Source organism: Semicossyphus pulcher, unplaced genomic scaffold (assembly GCF_022749685.1).
Source record: "Semicossyphus pulcher isolate SPU_LCO1_2020_fin unplaced genomic scaffold, fSemPul1.0.p SCAF_19, whole genome shotgun sequence".
NCBI classification, from domain to species: Eukaryota; Metazoa; Chordata; class Actinopteri; order Labriformes; family Labridae; genus Semicossyphus; species Semicossyphus pulcher.
In genome coordinates, this window is record NW_027211692.1 from 18,442,885 (window position 1) to 18,460,404 (window position 17,520).

Consider the following 17,520-nt stretch of genomic DNA (forward strand, 5'->3'; position numbering starts at 1 on the left):
AAAAGATTGCTTCAAAACACTGACTCACCTTAAAAGCAGAAAAAAAAACTCGGTCCAGTTTTTCTGTATCGCATAAAATCGAGCAGCTCTGTCGACTGACTTCTGCTACGAAATAAACAGTCCCATGCCACACCAGACAAATTTCAAAAGGGTTGCTGAAGATTAAACCAGCCAATCCGTTCTCACGAATCGACGCGTCTCGAAATAGGCGAAGTTGATTGGTTCAAAAGCCGGAAGTGTACTACGCTCTTACTCTCGGGTGCGCTCGGTTTTGATTCAGGCAGAGAAGGGGCGCTCGAACAAAGTCTAAAATGCACTTAGTTTTCACAATTGTTCATCAATACATTTATTTTAGTTCTGTATTGTTTTTTTTGTTTGCGTCAGTCCGGTTGCAGTGGGTGAAATCTTTTTGAATATTAGCTCTGATTGTTGACTTCGGCCAACGGGATGAAATACGGCATATGCCGGAATATAGATAAAATGGTTACTTGCAGTCAAGAGAACTCTCACAAACAAACCTATTTAACAAAACTATTTGTTGTTGTTGTTTTTAATCACAGCGAGAAAATGCTAACCACTAACTACGGTTAATTTTATTGTATCTATATATCGGTAGATAAGGTTCAACATCAACCTAACTACAAATCCCATGATGTATCGGTTCGTTGCCTTGGAAACAAGTGTTTGTCTCATCGATGGGTAAATGATAAGCTAATGTTATATCAAAACACGGCTATCTAGATAACATAAGCTTAGAAGGGTGTTACTATTATCAATTGCACCTTAGTTTGATGGTAAGTGTTTGATGTGTGCTACAGGTCAACAGTTTATTGACGTTGGTAACTGAAACAGTTTATGGTCGCTGCATGAAAGGACAGGATAGGTTAAACGTATGTTTGGTAATATATGATACAAGAGAAAATAAATTGTATTCAAGCTTTTTGGGTTTTTTTGAAGGGACAGTTAAATGAAATTACTGTGTTTTTTTTGTTTTACTGGGTTTATTTACTATATGTTTGCATTACAGGTGTTAATATGTATGGAGCTCCAGTGGATCTATCTTTTAAAAACATCATCAACTTGGCAGGTAAGTACTCTCTGTCATATTCCTCTAAGGTTTTCAGTCTCTACACATGGCACGTTACTTTATTGTTTATATGGACTGTCTTTGCTGTAATGTCTGCATATTAGAAGATTCTGTGTACTTATGTGCTTGTGTAACTAATCATATGATAGGCACACCTTATAAAGAAATTTTCAGTGTATCCATGTAGGCTATATAGTTTGTGATAACCTTGTACATAAAGACTGTAAATGTTCTTCTTTAACATGATAATGTTGCTACCAAATCAACTCAAGATTGACGTAGATGGCTTTTAAACAGTGTGCAGCAAATATGTATTTATTGTACAGGCATTTATTTTACGTTGCTTGTGGTCTCAGAAGCATGGACAGAGGAACCAAGCAGCGGCCTGCGACCTTCAAAAAGAAATTCAGAAATGAAGTACGAAAGCCGCTCCCTGCGTCTCAGTAACAACAACATCACTGACCTTCATGACCTCCAGATGACTGTCAGCCACTTCCTGGTTGAGCCATCACAGCTCGCCTGGCTTGATCTTTCGTTCAATAAAATCTCACACATTGATCAAGTAAGCCTCCGCTCTCAATTGCTTTGACCAGTGGCTAATTTGTGTTCCCTCTTACAGTCACAGAACACCTACAATATGTTTGTGCCTATGTTCTAGGTTTTGTACGAGCTGCACGAACTGCGTGTGTTGTATCTTCACGGCAACAGCATTTTTATTCTGTCAGAGGTGGACAGGCTGGGAGTGCTCCCACATCTACACACCATCACGCTGCATGGAAATGTCATAGAAACCAACAAGGTGTACAGGTGGAGACTAACACAATCATACTTAGCTGTGAAATGTTTGCACACAAGATAATTTTCTTCGAAGCTACTGTTGAGTGGTTCTTTATTATTTTGCGACCAAAAGCATTAATCTAAAACTGCTAATAGTTTGTTGAGTACAGAAAGGAACCAACACAAAGTAAACACCTCATACGGTCATACACTTCCTATGTGTCGAGTGAAGGTTCAAGTGACATTGCATCTATGTGAGGCACGAAAGCTTGGCAAGCATGTAGGTAGATAACACTTCAACAGGTGCTTAGCTGCAGAACAAGTTCATATTACATATCCTAGTCTGCGTGGCAACACTGGTTACAAACACACACACACACACACACACACACACACACACAGGAAGAAGAGAAGAAAGGCTGTTAGTGAAAAAGTCTTAGTTTGAGTGTAACACCAGTAAAGACATCAGGTATTGGACCTTCTCAATATTCAATTTCAATTTTATATGTAGACACATGCAAAATTTATTTCTTTTTATTTCTCATTCTTGAATATGTATTTCTAAATCTAGGAATCGTGTGATTTCTGCTTTGCCTGGGTTAAAGACCATGGACTTCAGTGCTGTGACTCGCCAGGAGCGAGTCCTGGCAAAGATTTGGTATCACAGCAACAGCCGCAGAAGAGCCAGCAGGGAGACTCTCCATTGACTGCTGGCTCCATCATGGTGTGTTGGGGTTATCGTGCAGTTTTTGGTGCTTATTTCTGGTGTTAATTATTATTGGCAGATATCGTTTTCTGATTGGATTGTCCAAAAATAAGTAATCAAAACTTACGTCAATAAAGGTGTCTGATATATTGGCTCTGATTTGCTGTAAATTAACAGATATTGTTGCAGATGTTGATATGGTTTTTGAAATAATTTCAGTATTGTTCTGGGATATGTTACAACAAAGTTGCGGTTATTAATTAACCAGTTATTAATGTTAATTACTGACTGTGTATCATCACTGATCTGATGACTTTTCAGGTATTAGCATGGGAATGGTTCATTTAATAAGGCACGTGACTGTTTATGTTGAAAATCTTTAATGAATTAATTAAACCAAAAACAAACAAAAAATAAACAGAAAATCTTAAAACTTTTTGGTACTAGCCTAAGATATAACAAACATATTTCAGGTAGTATAACACATCTGAGTAACATACAAAACAGAAAAAATGCCAAAAACCCATTGCAAAAAGCTCAAATCAATTGCGCGGTTGAAATAATCACAGCCTTGCAGATCATCCCTTCTTAGAGACTCAAGAGCGACTCACTGTGCTCCCTGCCCACGCGTACAGTCACATGCTCTCCTCTTAAGAGCAAATATACATTTAAAAAACACAAATAAATAATCACAAAAAGGTCTCGGATCATTTTATCTGCGGTGGTACGTAGATTGTTAACGCTCTCTCACTCTGCTACGGTTAGTTTCTGATTAATATGGAAAACTCAATCATATAGCAATCTGATAAGCTTCGTTGAGAAGCTCACAAACTCAAGCCTTTAAAAGTGTTCTTGTGTTTCATAAAAACTTCTGTCATCACCACAAGATCTTAGCCAATCCTGACCAACAAACTCTCAACAAAAAGCAGAACTTCATACAATCCATCATCTGTTTTATATTCAATCAGAAAATTCTGTACAAAGGCATGAATATTTGATAATCCTCCCTGCACCCTCCACACACCCGCCCCCTTCTTCTCTGTATGCTGCTATTAAATACGTGAAGCTCTTTGATTGATTTAAAGAGTCTGCCAACTCATTTTGTTAGTGCTAGAAAACTGCAGAGGACACATTACTGTCTGTAAACTTGAAACTTCTGCCCCAAGAAAGCTCCATTGTTTCCCACCCCCAAGTGACATCAGCAGGCCCACCTAGCACCCCCACCTCCTTGCTTGTGTTTGCATCCTCACCCACCAGAGGACACCAGTCATTGACAGGTCACTTATGATTTGGCCTCAACTGGAATAACAGATTACATAGTGGACAACATATAACCAACCAGCCGTGTTTCACTGTCACTTTTTAAACACTGTTACAGTGAAATTTCAATGAAATTTATTAAGTTATGTTAGGTTGTAGTGAAACACGGGTCTTGGTGCAGGATGACACCAGAAATGTATTACAACCACCTTAATTATGATGGCATCTTAACAATAAAATAAGACATTTTTTAGCTTGTTTAAGCTCCAAATTTAGACATGTTCTGCTGCTGTGCAAGGAGAGTGACTGAGGGATGAGCAGTGTCATTCCAGTATGACAGAACAGGGTTAGAGACATATTAAGTGCAAACGTCAAGTTGTGTTATGCGTTTAAATACTCAAACATTGCGCTCACACCTATGGCACTGTTATAATTTCCTTCTTCCATGCCAGGGAGTTTCCTCATTTCTCTTGTTCCAGTAGATTGAATCAAGTATATACACCCATAACCAATGCCTTGTGCTCAAAGTCCTACCGCTCTGGAGAACAGTCTTGGGTGTGAAGCTAGCCTCTCTTTCCTGAGTACACAGCCTAGGGAAAAAATAAAGACACTGAAACGGCCCTTAAAACCGTTGATAAAATGATTAAAGAGATCACCAGGGGACGATGAATGAGGATTTTTCCACAGCTGGTTCTGACAAAGCCTGTGATCCACACGTTGCATACAGCGGAGGCCTTGTTGTAAAAATGACATCACACCTTAAAACCACATCTACAGCAGACCGCCCTCCATTGCTCATAGTTACAATTTTTTGCTGACCCATGATTAAATACACTAAAGGACAGCCATAGGGTGCAATCCTACATCGTCTCTTGTCTTTGTAGCAGTTAGAGGCAGAGCTAAGAAGCAAAATGACCAAGATGCTTTAATATAGGTGGGCTGGAGGGTGAGGATGCAGAAGTGACACAGAGAGAGCAGGATGGGAGGAATAGTATGCAGGCCAGAATCAAGGAATCAAGGAATGGCAAACTGGACCACCAGGTCTTCTTTAGCATCCACTTTGATTTGAGAAATTGCACTGTAAGCGTATGCAGCTATCTTGGACACCTGCAAAGAAAGGTGGACAAAAATAGCATCAACAGAAAAGCATTAGACATCTTTAAAATCTATTTTAAACCACACATTTAGTTGTACCCTCACACAGCTACATATGTGGCATACTGCTTTCAGAAGAGAGGCTCTCTGATGCTAAATGTAGCCAACAAGAAAACAACACATACCAACATACTGCATCTGCCAAATGTGCTGGTGTATAATTTACCTGCTGAACATCTGAGTATGGCACCAGGTCACTTGCAAGCACTTGGTGGGGCTGGCTGGTGAGGGAGGGGAGAGCAAGGGCTTTCTTTTGGGGCAGACTGTTGCTTAACACAGCCAGCTTTGTACTGAAACAAAGGGAAACCACAAGGTTACGAGAGCTAAGCTTAGCTGTAGTTCATCACATTACATTGTCTCTTAAACCTGACTGTTGTGTCTTTAGAACCTGCAGTAAAATCTGCACCTGTATTTCAGCCTAAACATACAGAAGCTGCTGTGTCTGGTAGAAAACTAGTCAGTAGGTGTATCTGAGGTATAAGGCAAAGTTGGAGAGGCTGATGTTGCTGCAATTTTTTCTGTTGAATAACTTCCCTTATCACCTTCTCCAGAAATTTCCAACATAGTTAACAGTTATATTCTTCCCAGGATTATTTTAAGCCAACAACAACACAGGTTCCCCCAGTAATCAGTACATGCCTTCTGTTTTAAACATGGCTAACTTTAAAACAATATGTTATTCATCCAGAAATGTCTTTCCTGTAGTCCTGTACATTAATAGCAGAAATATAAAAGCCATCTCATGTCCATACAGAGACCCACAACCTTCCCATATCTATACACAGAAAACTAAACACAAAACTGCAGTAGAGCAACAGCCTTCCACAACAAATATTACGCAACTGCTCACCCACATACCTGTATTGCCGAGCTTTGTCCATGTATTCATGCTGCTCCATCATGACAGAGTCGGCTGCTGAGACATCAATGATGTTCCTTAAAATATAATTACACATTAATTACTGCTTTAGTATCAGGGGCACACACTTAACCTGGCTTGTCTATGGATACATGAAGGAATGTCTCACTGTGCTGTCTTGGTGAGGATGGATGTAAGGAGGGCCTGTTCATCTGTCCGCGCTGAGGGGACACTGGTAGTGTTCCAGTCAGTCCCATTTGGGGGTTTGCTGACAGGAGGGGGGATCAGCGGCTTACGTTCTTCATGGTCCTACAACATGTCAACCAGTCCATTAATAACAAAAAAATTATCATGAGTGTTGGATCATGATAGTTTAAGAGGGTATGTTACAGTTGTGTGTCAATTCAATATAGCAGATATAAATATCAAAGAATGTGACAAAAGATTAAGATATCAAGTCAACAACCATAGTGATGCACTTCTCTACAGCACTGGTGCGAACATGTTACATTCCTTTCAAACACTGCTTAACCCAAACACCAACCCTCACCCAATCTATAATCAGAATCAGCTAACAGCTAAAACCAACAGTTATCTGTAATCCAACACTAGACTACTTGTTTCCAGTAATATTGGACTTCTAAGTGGATCACTAAAACTAGAACAAATCAATTTCACACTGATTTAAACCAAAAAATTTCCTTTGGTTTATCTGATGATTATCTTACAAATAAGACAAATTTTGAATTATCAGGCTGGTTATTATTATTAGTAGTATTTGAGTATAACATCGAAGCAAATTAAATGTTTTTCTACAATCATTAAACTATTATTATGATACGATCAAGTGCATTTTAGGGAGGCTATTGTGCATAAAAGAAGAACTGCCTTGTTTCCGCACACTAAAAATAGCTCGGGATCTTGACGGTCATATGGAAAAACACACAAGATCATGTTATCCAGAATATCAGTCACTTACTTTCCACTTGAGTATTCAATTAAGTTCTTTTAAATCTGTTCTGTACAGATCGCTTTTAAACAACTTTGCTTTCAGTAAATAATGTAAGTAAGCCATAAATTATGATGTCCTGCTAATGTGGACGTAGCAAAATAGGATGCATTATGTACATTTATTTTTCATAACATGCTTCTTAGCCTTCAGATCTGTACAAATCTTGCCCATCGTCTTATCTTTAATCGGTTTTACATTGAGGAGCTAACTTCAAAGCCTGTCTTGGGCCTTTCCCCAAGGCTCAGACTAGCAAGCTAAAGCTACTTGTTTTAGGTGACATATCATTTTAACTACAATAAAAAAGACCTATTGGTTACGTTGTCATACATTACTTGAATGCTGTATATATATGTGAAATGTCCCCGATGAATAAAACAATGCAACGTAGTTTGTTTGTCAGTAAAAAAAACACACATTAAACAGGACAGTTTTAGCTAGCTAGCAGCTAACTACCTGCTCGGGGGTCTCGTTCTCGCTGCTGTAACAGCAACCCATGACAGCGTCCGAGGGGCGGTACTATACAACCCCAGCTTCCCTGTTCTCCGTCAGAAACGAGCCGCGTTTATCTTCTCCAAAAAACATAAAACTTATCTCCTGATTCGATTCACTTTAGCTTCATCTAAAAGTAGGAAGCTACTGACAACAGCAGCTCCTTGGACGAGCTATCACATGACAGCAGCACTGGTGCAACAACACAACGACCACTTCCGGTTTTTCAGAAGCAGCTGTGGCCTTCGTCACATGACGGGGGACTTTTCAAACGTGAGCTTTGTAAATAAATAAAAAACACAGAGCCAAAAAGACAGGGTTAATAATAAAGTCCATTTTTTATTTTAAAAATAACTATGATGTTACTGCCAAAAGTCGTTTAAAAGCAGATTTGTAGTGTGTGTCTTTCCAAATTGAATTATGATCAAACTACAAAACCACAAAAAACGAACTGAATATGTTATTCAAACAAAGAAGAAGTGGTTGGCTTCTTTTCCTGGACATATAATGACACAAACCTGGACATAGCAGGGTACATACACAATATACATTAGTGGGTGAATCCATCATCCAATTTTTGCTCCAGGGTAATTGAACCATGCTCGCAGAGTGTTAGAATTTGCTGCATTAACATGCAAGTATATTTATATCTGTTCAAGTGTAGTTAAGGCTGTCCATTTGTTGATACCAGGTCTGAACACCCTCAAAGTGACAATTCTACCTGCCAATGCAGTTAGGCCTATCTCTGTTCTTTTTTTCTCTGAAATAGGGTCAATTCATAATATGATAGTGCTGAGCAAAATCCAGCGGGAGCAGGATGAGGCATGTTTCTCCCTTTACAAAGATGAAAGGGTCTCTGACACCCTCTGGCTGATTAAGATGACAGAGTAACACACACACACACACACACTCACACACACACACACACACAAACACACAGTGCTTCTTTGACACACTGCACTTACATTTCATTTCCAGAAGCTAATATCACAATACAGATTGTAATGTTTTTCAAAGGCCCTGATACATCAAAACAGCACTCTATTCTCACTGCAATTACAAATCCATTGGATACACTGTGTCCTAGTCCTGCTTTACACAGTAAAATGTACACCAATTATTTTACCACATTACTTTTTCTTTTTTGTTTCTGCCAAACAAGCTACAATACATTAAAGCCAAACACCAAAAACAAAGTGTATGCCCCCTCTGGCACTGTGAAATGTGGAGGGAGACATTAGTCTGATGGGGAGGGATGATGACTGGGAGGCGCCTGCCCTCTCATTAACCCCCCGTTTCCTCCACACCTCTTTGTTTACACCTTGAGGCCGGTCAAGTCCAGGCAGAAGTGTGGCAGCTCAGCAGACCTCGCTCCGTTCTTATCTGAACAACAAAATGTTTGTTTCTGTGCTCAGCTTTGTTTTGCTCTTTGGAGTTTCTTATGCGTCTGACACCGTTGCTCCAGTGCCACCGTCACTCGGGTTCAGCTCCTCGGTCCGCTCGGTGTGTAAACCCATCCCGAGCACCCTGTCTCTGTGCCACGGGATCGGCTACAGGCACATGCGGATCCCCAACTTGCTCGGCCATGACACCCTGAGGGAGGCCCAGCAGCAGTCGGCGGCCTGGCTGCCTCTCATCTCTAAGCTGTGCCACCGGGACACCAAGAAGTTCCTGTGCTCGCTGTTCGCTCCGGTGTGTCTCCCGGAGCTCAGCGGACCTGTGAGCCCCTGCAGGAGTCTTTGCGAAGCGGTGCGGGACGGCTGTGTGCCCGTGATGAGCGCGTTTGGGTTCCCCTGGCCAGAGATGTTCAACTGCAGCCGGTTCCCGCGCGGGACAGAGCTCTGTATCATGGCAAGTGGAGAGCACGAGGAGCGAACGGCTGAGGAGGTCAAGCACGAGGAGGCGTTGAAAGGTCAGAGGACAGATTATTAAAATTTTCACTCCTCACATTTTTTGAGTAAATTACTGCACATATTTTACTTTCTTAACGTTTTATAATAATTATCATTATAGTGACACTCACAAAAACATTTACTTACATATTTGGGCCATTTGTCTTAAGCAGTATCCTTATAATATTGCATGTATCCTGCTTCACTGCTTAGGCCCTAAAAGTCACAATGCTACCGCAGTCAGACTCTCAAAGTGTACTAAAGCACTAAACAATTATATATTAATGCTATATATTAATACACAATTAAGATTATGACTAATATCATCCTATTGGTGTGACAATACATTGGTCACAATTCATGAATAACCAAATTATATGCATTATCAAAAGTGTTTGTTTGTGTTATACTTGTCTAAACATATTTGCCAGTTTATCTATAATGAGTATTGTAAATCTTTGATATTGATTACAGTGTGACTCAACCATTCAAAATCATTATGGCTGTAGTACAAATCACATTTCTTAATGGCCTATGGTTTTGTTTCATCTACCATACCTTTTGTTATATTTACAACTTATTTTCTTTTCCTGAAATCAGTTGAGTTTAACTGAGTCTAATCCTAACTTATCATAAAGTTGTTTTGCATGCCTTAAACCTGGAGTTTGCACACGCTCCTATCATCCCCTCTCCGTTCCATCCCCCCAGGCAGTGTTATCTGTGATGCCTGCAGTCTGGCTGCTGAAGGAGAGACAGACATCCAGGAAAACTTCTGCCAAAGTCCATATTGTGAGAACAAATTTGAGTATTTCCAGATTTATCAGAATAATGGCGAAGAACACAGCAATAAGCTTCTTTGTTATTACATACCAGACCAACTGTAGAACAGATAATAACAGAGATAGAGAGGCTGGTTTACAATGTGTCTGAAATGGCACCTGATAAAGTGAAGTCTTCTGTCTCTTTCGCAGCATTTAAAATGCGTCTGGGCAGTGTGTCAACAGTGGGAGGGGACCGTCAGCTGGTTCCAATGGCTCGCAGCCGCATCCTGAGGTGGGCTGGGGGAGGTGCAGAGAGGGCAGAAGGGATTGGAGGCGCAATGGCACACAATGCTCTGTGGCTCCAAGAAGGAGGCACCTGTACTTGTCCTGGTCTAGACTCTGCAGAGATAAATGAAGACAGAGGGTTGGAGGAGGACCAGATGGACAAGAGACAAGGAAAAGAAGGAGGAAAGGAGGGGAATGGGGCACCGGGGGGATGGTACCTGGCCCTGGCTCAGGCTGAAGAGGGAAGACTGGTGCTGACTCGACTGGTAAGGTGGAACAGAGGGGACAAAGAGCTGAAGAAGTTCATCAGAGCTCTCCTTAAACAGTCCTGTCCTGAGATGTAGACCAGGAGTTATCGCCCATCACTGTCCTGCCAAATGGACGTTTAATGTTCAAAGCATCTTTACAGTAATGTACTCAGGATGTGTTACCAAAGAATGAGTGAGGAACTGATCAGGAACTTACTGTTACACAACACTGAGTCAATCAAATGGATACAGATGATTAGATGTGATGTGATGTAAATTAACATATTTCTTATAGTTGTAAATCTGCATGGGGCCACTTTCTTAATGAATTATTATTTTCCTTTAAATCAAACATATGCAGTTATGGTAATGCATTGTTAAAAAAAAAGTTAGTACACATGGCATGCAAAGGTTGGCATGAATCCAACTTGACCAATATGTGTGCATGTCTTGTTTTTTGGGGGGTATTTTTGTGTACATTTGTGTTTATAGAAGAGAACGTGTAACCCTTAAATCGAGGTGAGGAGTAGTTTTAGTAATAATTGCAGCGGTGAAGGAAGATCTCATCACAGGATTTCTATTGAAGCATCATGTTTGGGTTGGAGCAGTGTAATTGTTGGTATTGCTATAATGATAAATTACATGTTTTCATATACTGCTTTTTTATCACAACATTGTAATACTTGTAGTGTACACAGTGAATATAGCAAACCCTACAAGGTTTTTCTTGGACTTATTTTGGAAATCTGATGTGAAAAATAAATCATTTAGATCAGTTTCTCCTCTATTTTTGCATGTTATGGCATTTTGTAACTTAAATGATTCTACTTTAGGTTTTAAATGTTTAATGAGCAAAGACTACACCGATAAAGGTGTGCAATTCAAATATGTTATTTTATAAGATGAATGGCAGGGATCAAAATAACGGTTGGCTTTTGTTGGGGTTATTCTGGATCATTCCATCATGACTCAGCTAAGAAAGAAATTTGATTCCTCACAAGCAAACACAGACACACACCTGTTGACGTTAACTTGATATATCAAATATCTGTTTCACACTGCTTATCTCTGTCTCACCATCTCTGCTACTATCCACAGTATCAAACCTGTTCTAAATATCTGGAAAAGGGCTGTTTGATCTAAGATGACAGTTGTTTACTAGCTATAGCGTTAGTCATGATACTGTTAATAGTTGGTAATTGTAAATGAATACAGGACAAACACTGTCATGCACGTGATGCATGAATTATTCATACCACCAGGTCTTTTACCTTCTCTTACACACACATGCCTCTCTGTCTTTCTGCACTCACCACATCTCACCTCAGCTGGACTGCCATTTTCATCTTGTTCGCCAAACCAGGTGAGTACATCCGTTTTTTTATAGACTTTTAGACACTTCATTTTGATGCAAATATCTTGTCATAGCATCTGTTAGACAGCTGAGTCTAGAGTTACTTGAGGCAGGCACAGAGGTAGATTAGCATAGCACTTCCTGTGTCCTATAAAGGAGAACTAAAGAATAAAGGATTGCTCCTGTGTATATCTCATCTTGCACTAATCATAGTCAGAAAATTTAATGTTTGATTTTAATAGTCAGTTTCAGGGTGTTCTGAGTATTCCTAAATCTACCCCACTAGGATGTATACTTTTTACTTTTTTGACGTATTTGTATAAATAACAGATCTTGTGAGTGATCTTTCTGACTAGCTGATTTTTAGACTAGCTGCAGAGCGTTTGGTACCACAGGAAGAGTTGTGGAGTCATGATGGCTGACATTCATGAAGTTCTTCACATGGTTATGAGGAATTTTCCCATGAAAATGTTGACAAACTGATACCTGCTAATGATCATGATCATTGTATTAAACAGTATGTCAGTATCAGTATAGATATAAGTACAGTACATGTTTTAGATCAAAGGTTTTGCACCTACAATACAGAATGGTAGTACAGTGTAAGAGACCAATGATCCATTTGGGTGTGTGTGTTTCTTTATACAAGCTAGGATGGTGTCTCCTGCTATCGCTCTGGCCTTCATCCCACTCCTGCTGACGCTGCTCATCAGGTACCGGTACTATTTTGTGCTCTTCTATCGGGCGGTCCTGGTCAGAGTATGGAAGGACTGTGTTACTGGCCTGAGCAGAGAGGAGCGAGCCTTCCAGTATGTTCTCACTCATGCCACCCCTGGAGACCCTGACAGCATTCTGGACGCCTTCGATGTCTGGTGCAGTAAGGTGGAGTTCATCAGCAACATCGGGCCTAAAAAAGGTGGGGAGATAATACACCAAAAATGAATTATTATAAGTATTTGATTTTACATGTTTGGTTCTTATGTGAGTAGGGAAGATCCTGGACCGGCTGCTGATGGAGCAGAGTCCTCTGACAGTGCTGGAGCTGGGTGCCCACTGTGGGTACAGCACTGTGCGGATTGCCCGGGCTCTGCCTCTGGGTGCCAGGCTTTACAGCATTGAGATGGACCAGAGGAACGCTGCCATCGCTGAGAAAGTCATCCGCTTGGCAGGGTTTGACGATGACACGGTGAGAGAGCAGAAACATGTAACCTACTTATTAAAATGTAACATCTGTCCAGTACAGTTTTTAATAAAAGCCCCAGGGGCAATTAGAAATGTAACACATCAGAGTGGCAACATAAATCTTCCAGGCTTAATTTAAAAAGAATATGTATCCAAAAGTCACAGTACCAGAATAGGAATATGGGGTGGCACATTGGGGGGCCCATTCTAGGCCATGCCACCACCTGGACATGCCCCTGAAAAGCCCTTAATGACCTACCCAACTCTGGAGCACTTGTATTTCATGTATTATGTTTGCAGTTTAACACCTTTGTGACATCCATGCTGTGTGTTCTGCAGGTGGAGCTCATTGTGAATCCTTCTGATGAGGTCATCCCTCTGCTGCGGTCTGACTACGGTTTGGAAAGGCTGGATTTTGTCTTCATGGACCACTGGAAGAAATGTTACGCCCCAGATTTACAGGTGACAAGAATATATCATAAGAAAGGATAATTAGAATTTGGGTTAATTCCATTAAGTTCAGTGCTACAAGTTGTAGCCTGTTTCTTTAAATAAAGTTCTGAGCTTTCCTATTGTTTTTTGGTCATGATACTACCTGTGTGTGTGTTACAGACGCTGGAGGGCTCTGGACTTCTGGGAAAAGGGTCAATGATCGTGGCCGACAACGTGCTGTTTCCCGGGGCTCCAAAGTTCCTCAGACACATTCGCAAGAGCGGCCTGTATGAGTGGAAGGTCCATCGGGCCACACTGGAGTACAGCAAAGGCATCAGGGACGGGATGGCCGAGCTGGTGTACCAGGGGATCAAGTAGATCATGCAGCTGCGATATCACACAAAGTTACATTTACCCGATTCCACACTTCACAAAGCATTTTTTCTTAACTCAAGCACAAGAACTGCATGGTTGTCTTTCAAGATAGCACACTGGTAGTGCCCTCTTCTGGAAAAACAAAGAATTGTCAGGAAAAGAAATTGTAACCAAATGTGCAACAAAACTAACTTTATTTAGCTTCCGGGGTCCTTGTCATCACCCCTGTCATATGTTATTGTTCCTATTTCTATCATAAATAACTTGATTATTTAAACAATCCTGCCAAATATGAAAAAAAGCCTACAAGAGAAAATGAATTCCAATGTTATGCAAATTAACCGAAATAAAATCTTTTTCGCAAGTTTATAATAAATGTCCTTAATGTTCAAGTTTAATGCTGAATGCTGTTGTATGTAACAGTTACCTGTTTAAATCTTTCCTGATATGTTGAATTACCCAGATTAAATTGTGGACACTGGCACTACCAAATGAGGCATTTTACCAACACCTAATTCAGAATACAACAACATTGTTTTTTCATTTAGAAATAGCATCTACCTAAACACACACCACTTTCTACCATGTTACACTTTACAGTTTTTATTATTAATGACCTCAACTGTAAAAAAAAAACAGTACAATGTCATGGTTTTCATGAAAAGTATTTAATTTAATACAACTATTCAAGGCATCTGTTCATTACAATACAAATAATCAAAGCTTTTGTAAGCAATCCTGTCAGTTAAACATGATTGAAGTTGGATCTAAACTGTGTGTGTTCATATTTCAATCAACACTTTTCAGTGGTAACTGCTGTTTTTAGATTAAAACATAATATAAAGCATTACATGAACATAATGCTTTTATAAAAAACATTATGTATGAAACAAAAGACTAACAGAGTACACAACCCACATATGAATCAGAATTTGATTACATCGTAAAGTGTCTATAATGCTCCCTTATAGGTAACAAATTATTTAGCTGACTGAACTGTTGCCTGTGCTCAGTCAGCTAATCGGAGGCGCTCTGAGAAGTGGCACATGACTCAAGATATGACATGGTTAAAGTTTAAATGAGAGATGACTGGATTGATATCTGCTGCTACCACTGTGTGGGTGTGTGTCCAACTGGTTAACAATCTTTAGGAGCTTGTGTGTATGTGTGTCCATCATAGATCCAGAGGCTCACACAAAGAAAAGACAAACAACAGGACATGTGCCTTGGTGTCTGAACATGCTGGTATTCTAACTAAAACACTTGTGACAATGTGAATGTGTGCAGGGTAGCAACATTCACAGCCATGTCTAACAACTTCCAAAGCCCTTAAAGCTACCTCCCTCTGAAGGATAACATGCTTTTGTTTACCTTTATTGTTATCCTGTTTCCACGAATAAAAAAATATACTTGTATCCAAGACTGACGGGAGGGCAGTCATCTTTTAGGTCAGGAGCAGAAATCCATTGCCAGACAGCTTGATGGAGACTAACATTGTCTTTTGTCTTAAATCATCCATTGGTCTTGGTCTTGGTCTGGTCCCTCCATGTCCACCTGACAGAAAGAGACAGAGCCAGATTAAAGACAAGTATTTTTCTGATTAAGGGGCTAAAAGGAAGCAAAAAAAGGAAGAATACTTTGCATCATTATGAGTTATTTCAGTGTCTTAAATAAGAAAATACTATTTTAACCAAGTTCAAGTCGGGGGATTTAAAAAGGGCGGCTTAATCATTTGAATTCCCACCTCTCAAGAACTTAAGGTAAATGACATGGTGGCAAATTTTACACTCCAGTTGACCCGTGATATTTAATGCACTGCTGTATAGCCTGCCAGCCAGGGAAAACATAAAACACCTCATTGATTTCCCCATCATCAGGTGACTCATTGTAGTCGTTCATTTCATCCATGTCCTGCATGTCTTCTTCATCTTCCGAGTCTTCCTCGCTGTCCTCCTCATCCTCGTCATCCTCCTCTTCCTCTTCATCATATCCTGCCTGCACCACAGTAAAGGCAAATGATAGATGGAGACAGCCATGTTATTTTGTTGGTTTATATTGGAACGATGGACTTCAACATTTCTTTCAACTTAAAGGCTACACACCGAGACGTCAAAAATAGGTTTCCCAATAGGCATCAGGTTGTTGTCTTTCTCAGCAATGCTCTGCAGCTGTAGTTGAGACAGAGGGACAGATGAAAACACGAGTATAAAGAGAGTGACAACAAGAATGTGTCTCAGCGGCAGAGGTGTTTACCCATGTTTGGTGCTGCTGCTCCTGTTGGTGCAGCTCGGTCTCGTCCACACAGGGTCGGTCCAGGTTGAACCATAACGATTCCGTTATCCGGGGGAATAAAGAGGGGAACAACGTGGACATGTCTGACACACAGGGAAAACAACAAGCTCTGTAAGAACCAGCAAATCTGTCTGTGTACGTTCGGTAACACTTCGGCTACTAGTAGCTCAAACACAAAAAATAAACCGAAATTCGGGCATTCACAGAAGAAAAGGGGCCACAATGTGTGTGCCGAAGTTACTGTAATACCCAATAGCACAAACACAATTTATAACGAAACGGGACAGGTGGAGGGACACAGTAAGTAAACGTAACTTTCAGTACAATTTTCAGACTTACTTTTTATTTTTACAACATTAACAGTCTAAAATGTAATGTCACCTTTCAAAAGAAAATATGCAATTATTCACCAGTAAAAACTAAAGTGTAAATACCTGCCTATCCGTCGCTCAAGTTTCACAAATTTTCAAAATAAATATCACCGGAAGTCGATGGTGTTCATCTTTAGCTTTTTCCGGGGTCCTCTCGTCTGGTGTCATTTAACAAAGGTTCCGCATGGGTAGCGGTCTTTTTGCTGCAGTTTATTAATCCAGTCTATGTGCTGCATTAATTAATTCATTAGAGCCAAGAAACTGAAGCAAAAATAAGATTTTATTTGGTCCAGTGGTTTGATAGGGATGTAAAAAAACAAAAAAAACAAAAACAAACTATACATAGATAAAAAATATTCTTTGATGTAATTTGTTGTATAAATGGCGATAGATCAGCAGTGAGGTAACCATAGTAAATGTTATACAAGTGCATATATGATTGGCTACATGTTTTGTACTTATTTAATACATTTTATTGTAAATCAACGTAAATCACCATGACTGTTCTTTTTAAGTATAAGGAAGTGAATTGAAGCTGGTGCCAAGATATTATAATAAGGAAAGATGCTGAAGGATAAGAAATTCAAAACCCTTATTTCTATAACTCCACAGTGGAATGAAAAAATGAGACAGCTGCTGTTAAAATGTTTATTAACTTTTACATCCCATGTGATCTGAGACATTCACTACAATTTACAACCCACTTCAACATGCTTGTAATGTCTAAGTTTCTGTTGAATCAGATGACCAACAATACAGTTGCTGCAGAAACTTATCTTAATTGCCAGCTTTTGACTCATTTTATAGCCTTGTGGGTCACACTGCCATTTTACACCAAATGTCCACAGTGTGTGCGTAAGAAAGAGCAGTGTGGACCTTGAAATAAGACGACCTTCCTCACACGAAGACGTAATAAAACAGATTTTCACACACACACACACACACACTCTCTCTCTCTTTCCTGCTCCTGCTCCCTATCACAC

The 17,520-nt window shown here is 40.0% G+C and overlaps 5 protein-coding genes across 5 annotated transcripts; 3 read left to right on the forward strand and 2 right to left on the reverse strand.

Annotated features, from left to right (window-relative positions):
* Positions 1-709: 709 nt before the first annotated feature.
* Positions 710-2,651, forward strand: lrrc51 (leucine rich repeat containing 51). Its single transcript, XM_069669076.1, has 5 exons — positions 710-794; positions 1,028-1,087; positions 1,444-1,649; positions 1,746-1,894; positions 2,436-2,651. The coding sequence occupies exons 2-5, from the start codon at positions 1,036-1,038 to the stop codon at positions 2,569-2,571; spliced, it is 543 nt and encodes a 180-aa protein (XP_069525177.1). The 5' UTR covers positions 710-794; positions 1,028-1,035; the 3' UTR covers positions 2,572-2,651.
* Positions 2,652-2,939: 288 nt separating this feature from the next.
* Positions 2,940-7,527, reverse strand: lamtor1 (late endosomal/lysosomal adaptor, MAPK and MTOR activator 1). The gene is made up of 5 exons (XM_069668470.1): positions 7,310-7,527; positions 6,014-6,153; positions 5,844-5,921; positions 5,152-5,275; positions 2,940-4,937 (listed from the first exon to the last, which is right to left on the reverse strand). Exons 1-5 carry the CDS (start codon positions 7,349-7,351, stop codon positions 4,845-4,847), a joined length of 477 nt encoding a protein of 158 aa, XP_069524571.1. The 5' UTR covers positions 7,352-7,527; the 3' UTR covers positions 2,940-4,844.
* Positions 7,528-8,740: 1,213 nt separating this feature from the next.
* Positions 8,741-10,627, forward strand: sfrp2l (secreted frizzled-related protein 2 like). Its single transcript, XM_069669105.1, has 3 exons — positions 8,741-9,257; positions 9,946-10,026; positions 10,209-10,627. Exons 1-3 carry the CDS (start codon positions 8,741-8,743, stop codon positions 10,625-10,627), a joined length of 1,017 nt encoding a protein of 338 aa, XP_069525206.1.
* A 1,912-nt stretch (positions 10,628-12,539) lies between these two features.
* tomt (transmembrane O-methyltransferase) lies at positions 12,540-13,877 on the forward strand. Its single transcript, XM_069669107.1, has 4 exons — positions 12,540-12,801; positions 12,875-13,071; positions 13,407-13,529; positions 13,680-13,877. Exons 1-4 carry the CDS (start codon positions 12,540-12,542, stop codon positions 13,875-13,877), a joined length of 780 nt encoding a protein of 259 aa, XP_069525208.1.
* A 654-nt stretch (positions 13,878-14,531) lies between these two features.
* anapc15 (anaphase promoting complex subunit 15) lies at positions 14,532-16,660 on the reverse strand. Its single transcript, XM_069668629.1, has 5 exons — positions 16,601-16,660; positions 16,128-16,249; positions 15,977-16,042; positions 15,729-15,869; positions 14,532-15,428 (listed from the first exon to the last, which is right to left on the reverse strand). Exons 2-5 carry the CDS (start codon positions 16,245-16,247, stop codon positions 15,381-15,383), a joined length of 375 nt encoding a protein of 124 aa, XP_069524730.1. The 5' UTR covers positions 16,248-16,249; positions 16,601-16,660; the 3' UTR covers positions 14,532-15,380.
* Between the last annotated feature and the right edge of the window lie 860 nt (positions 16,661-17,520).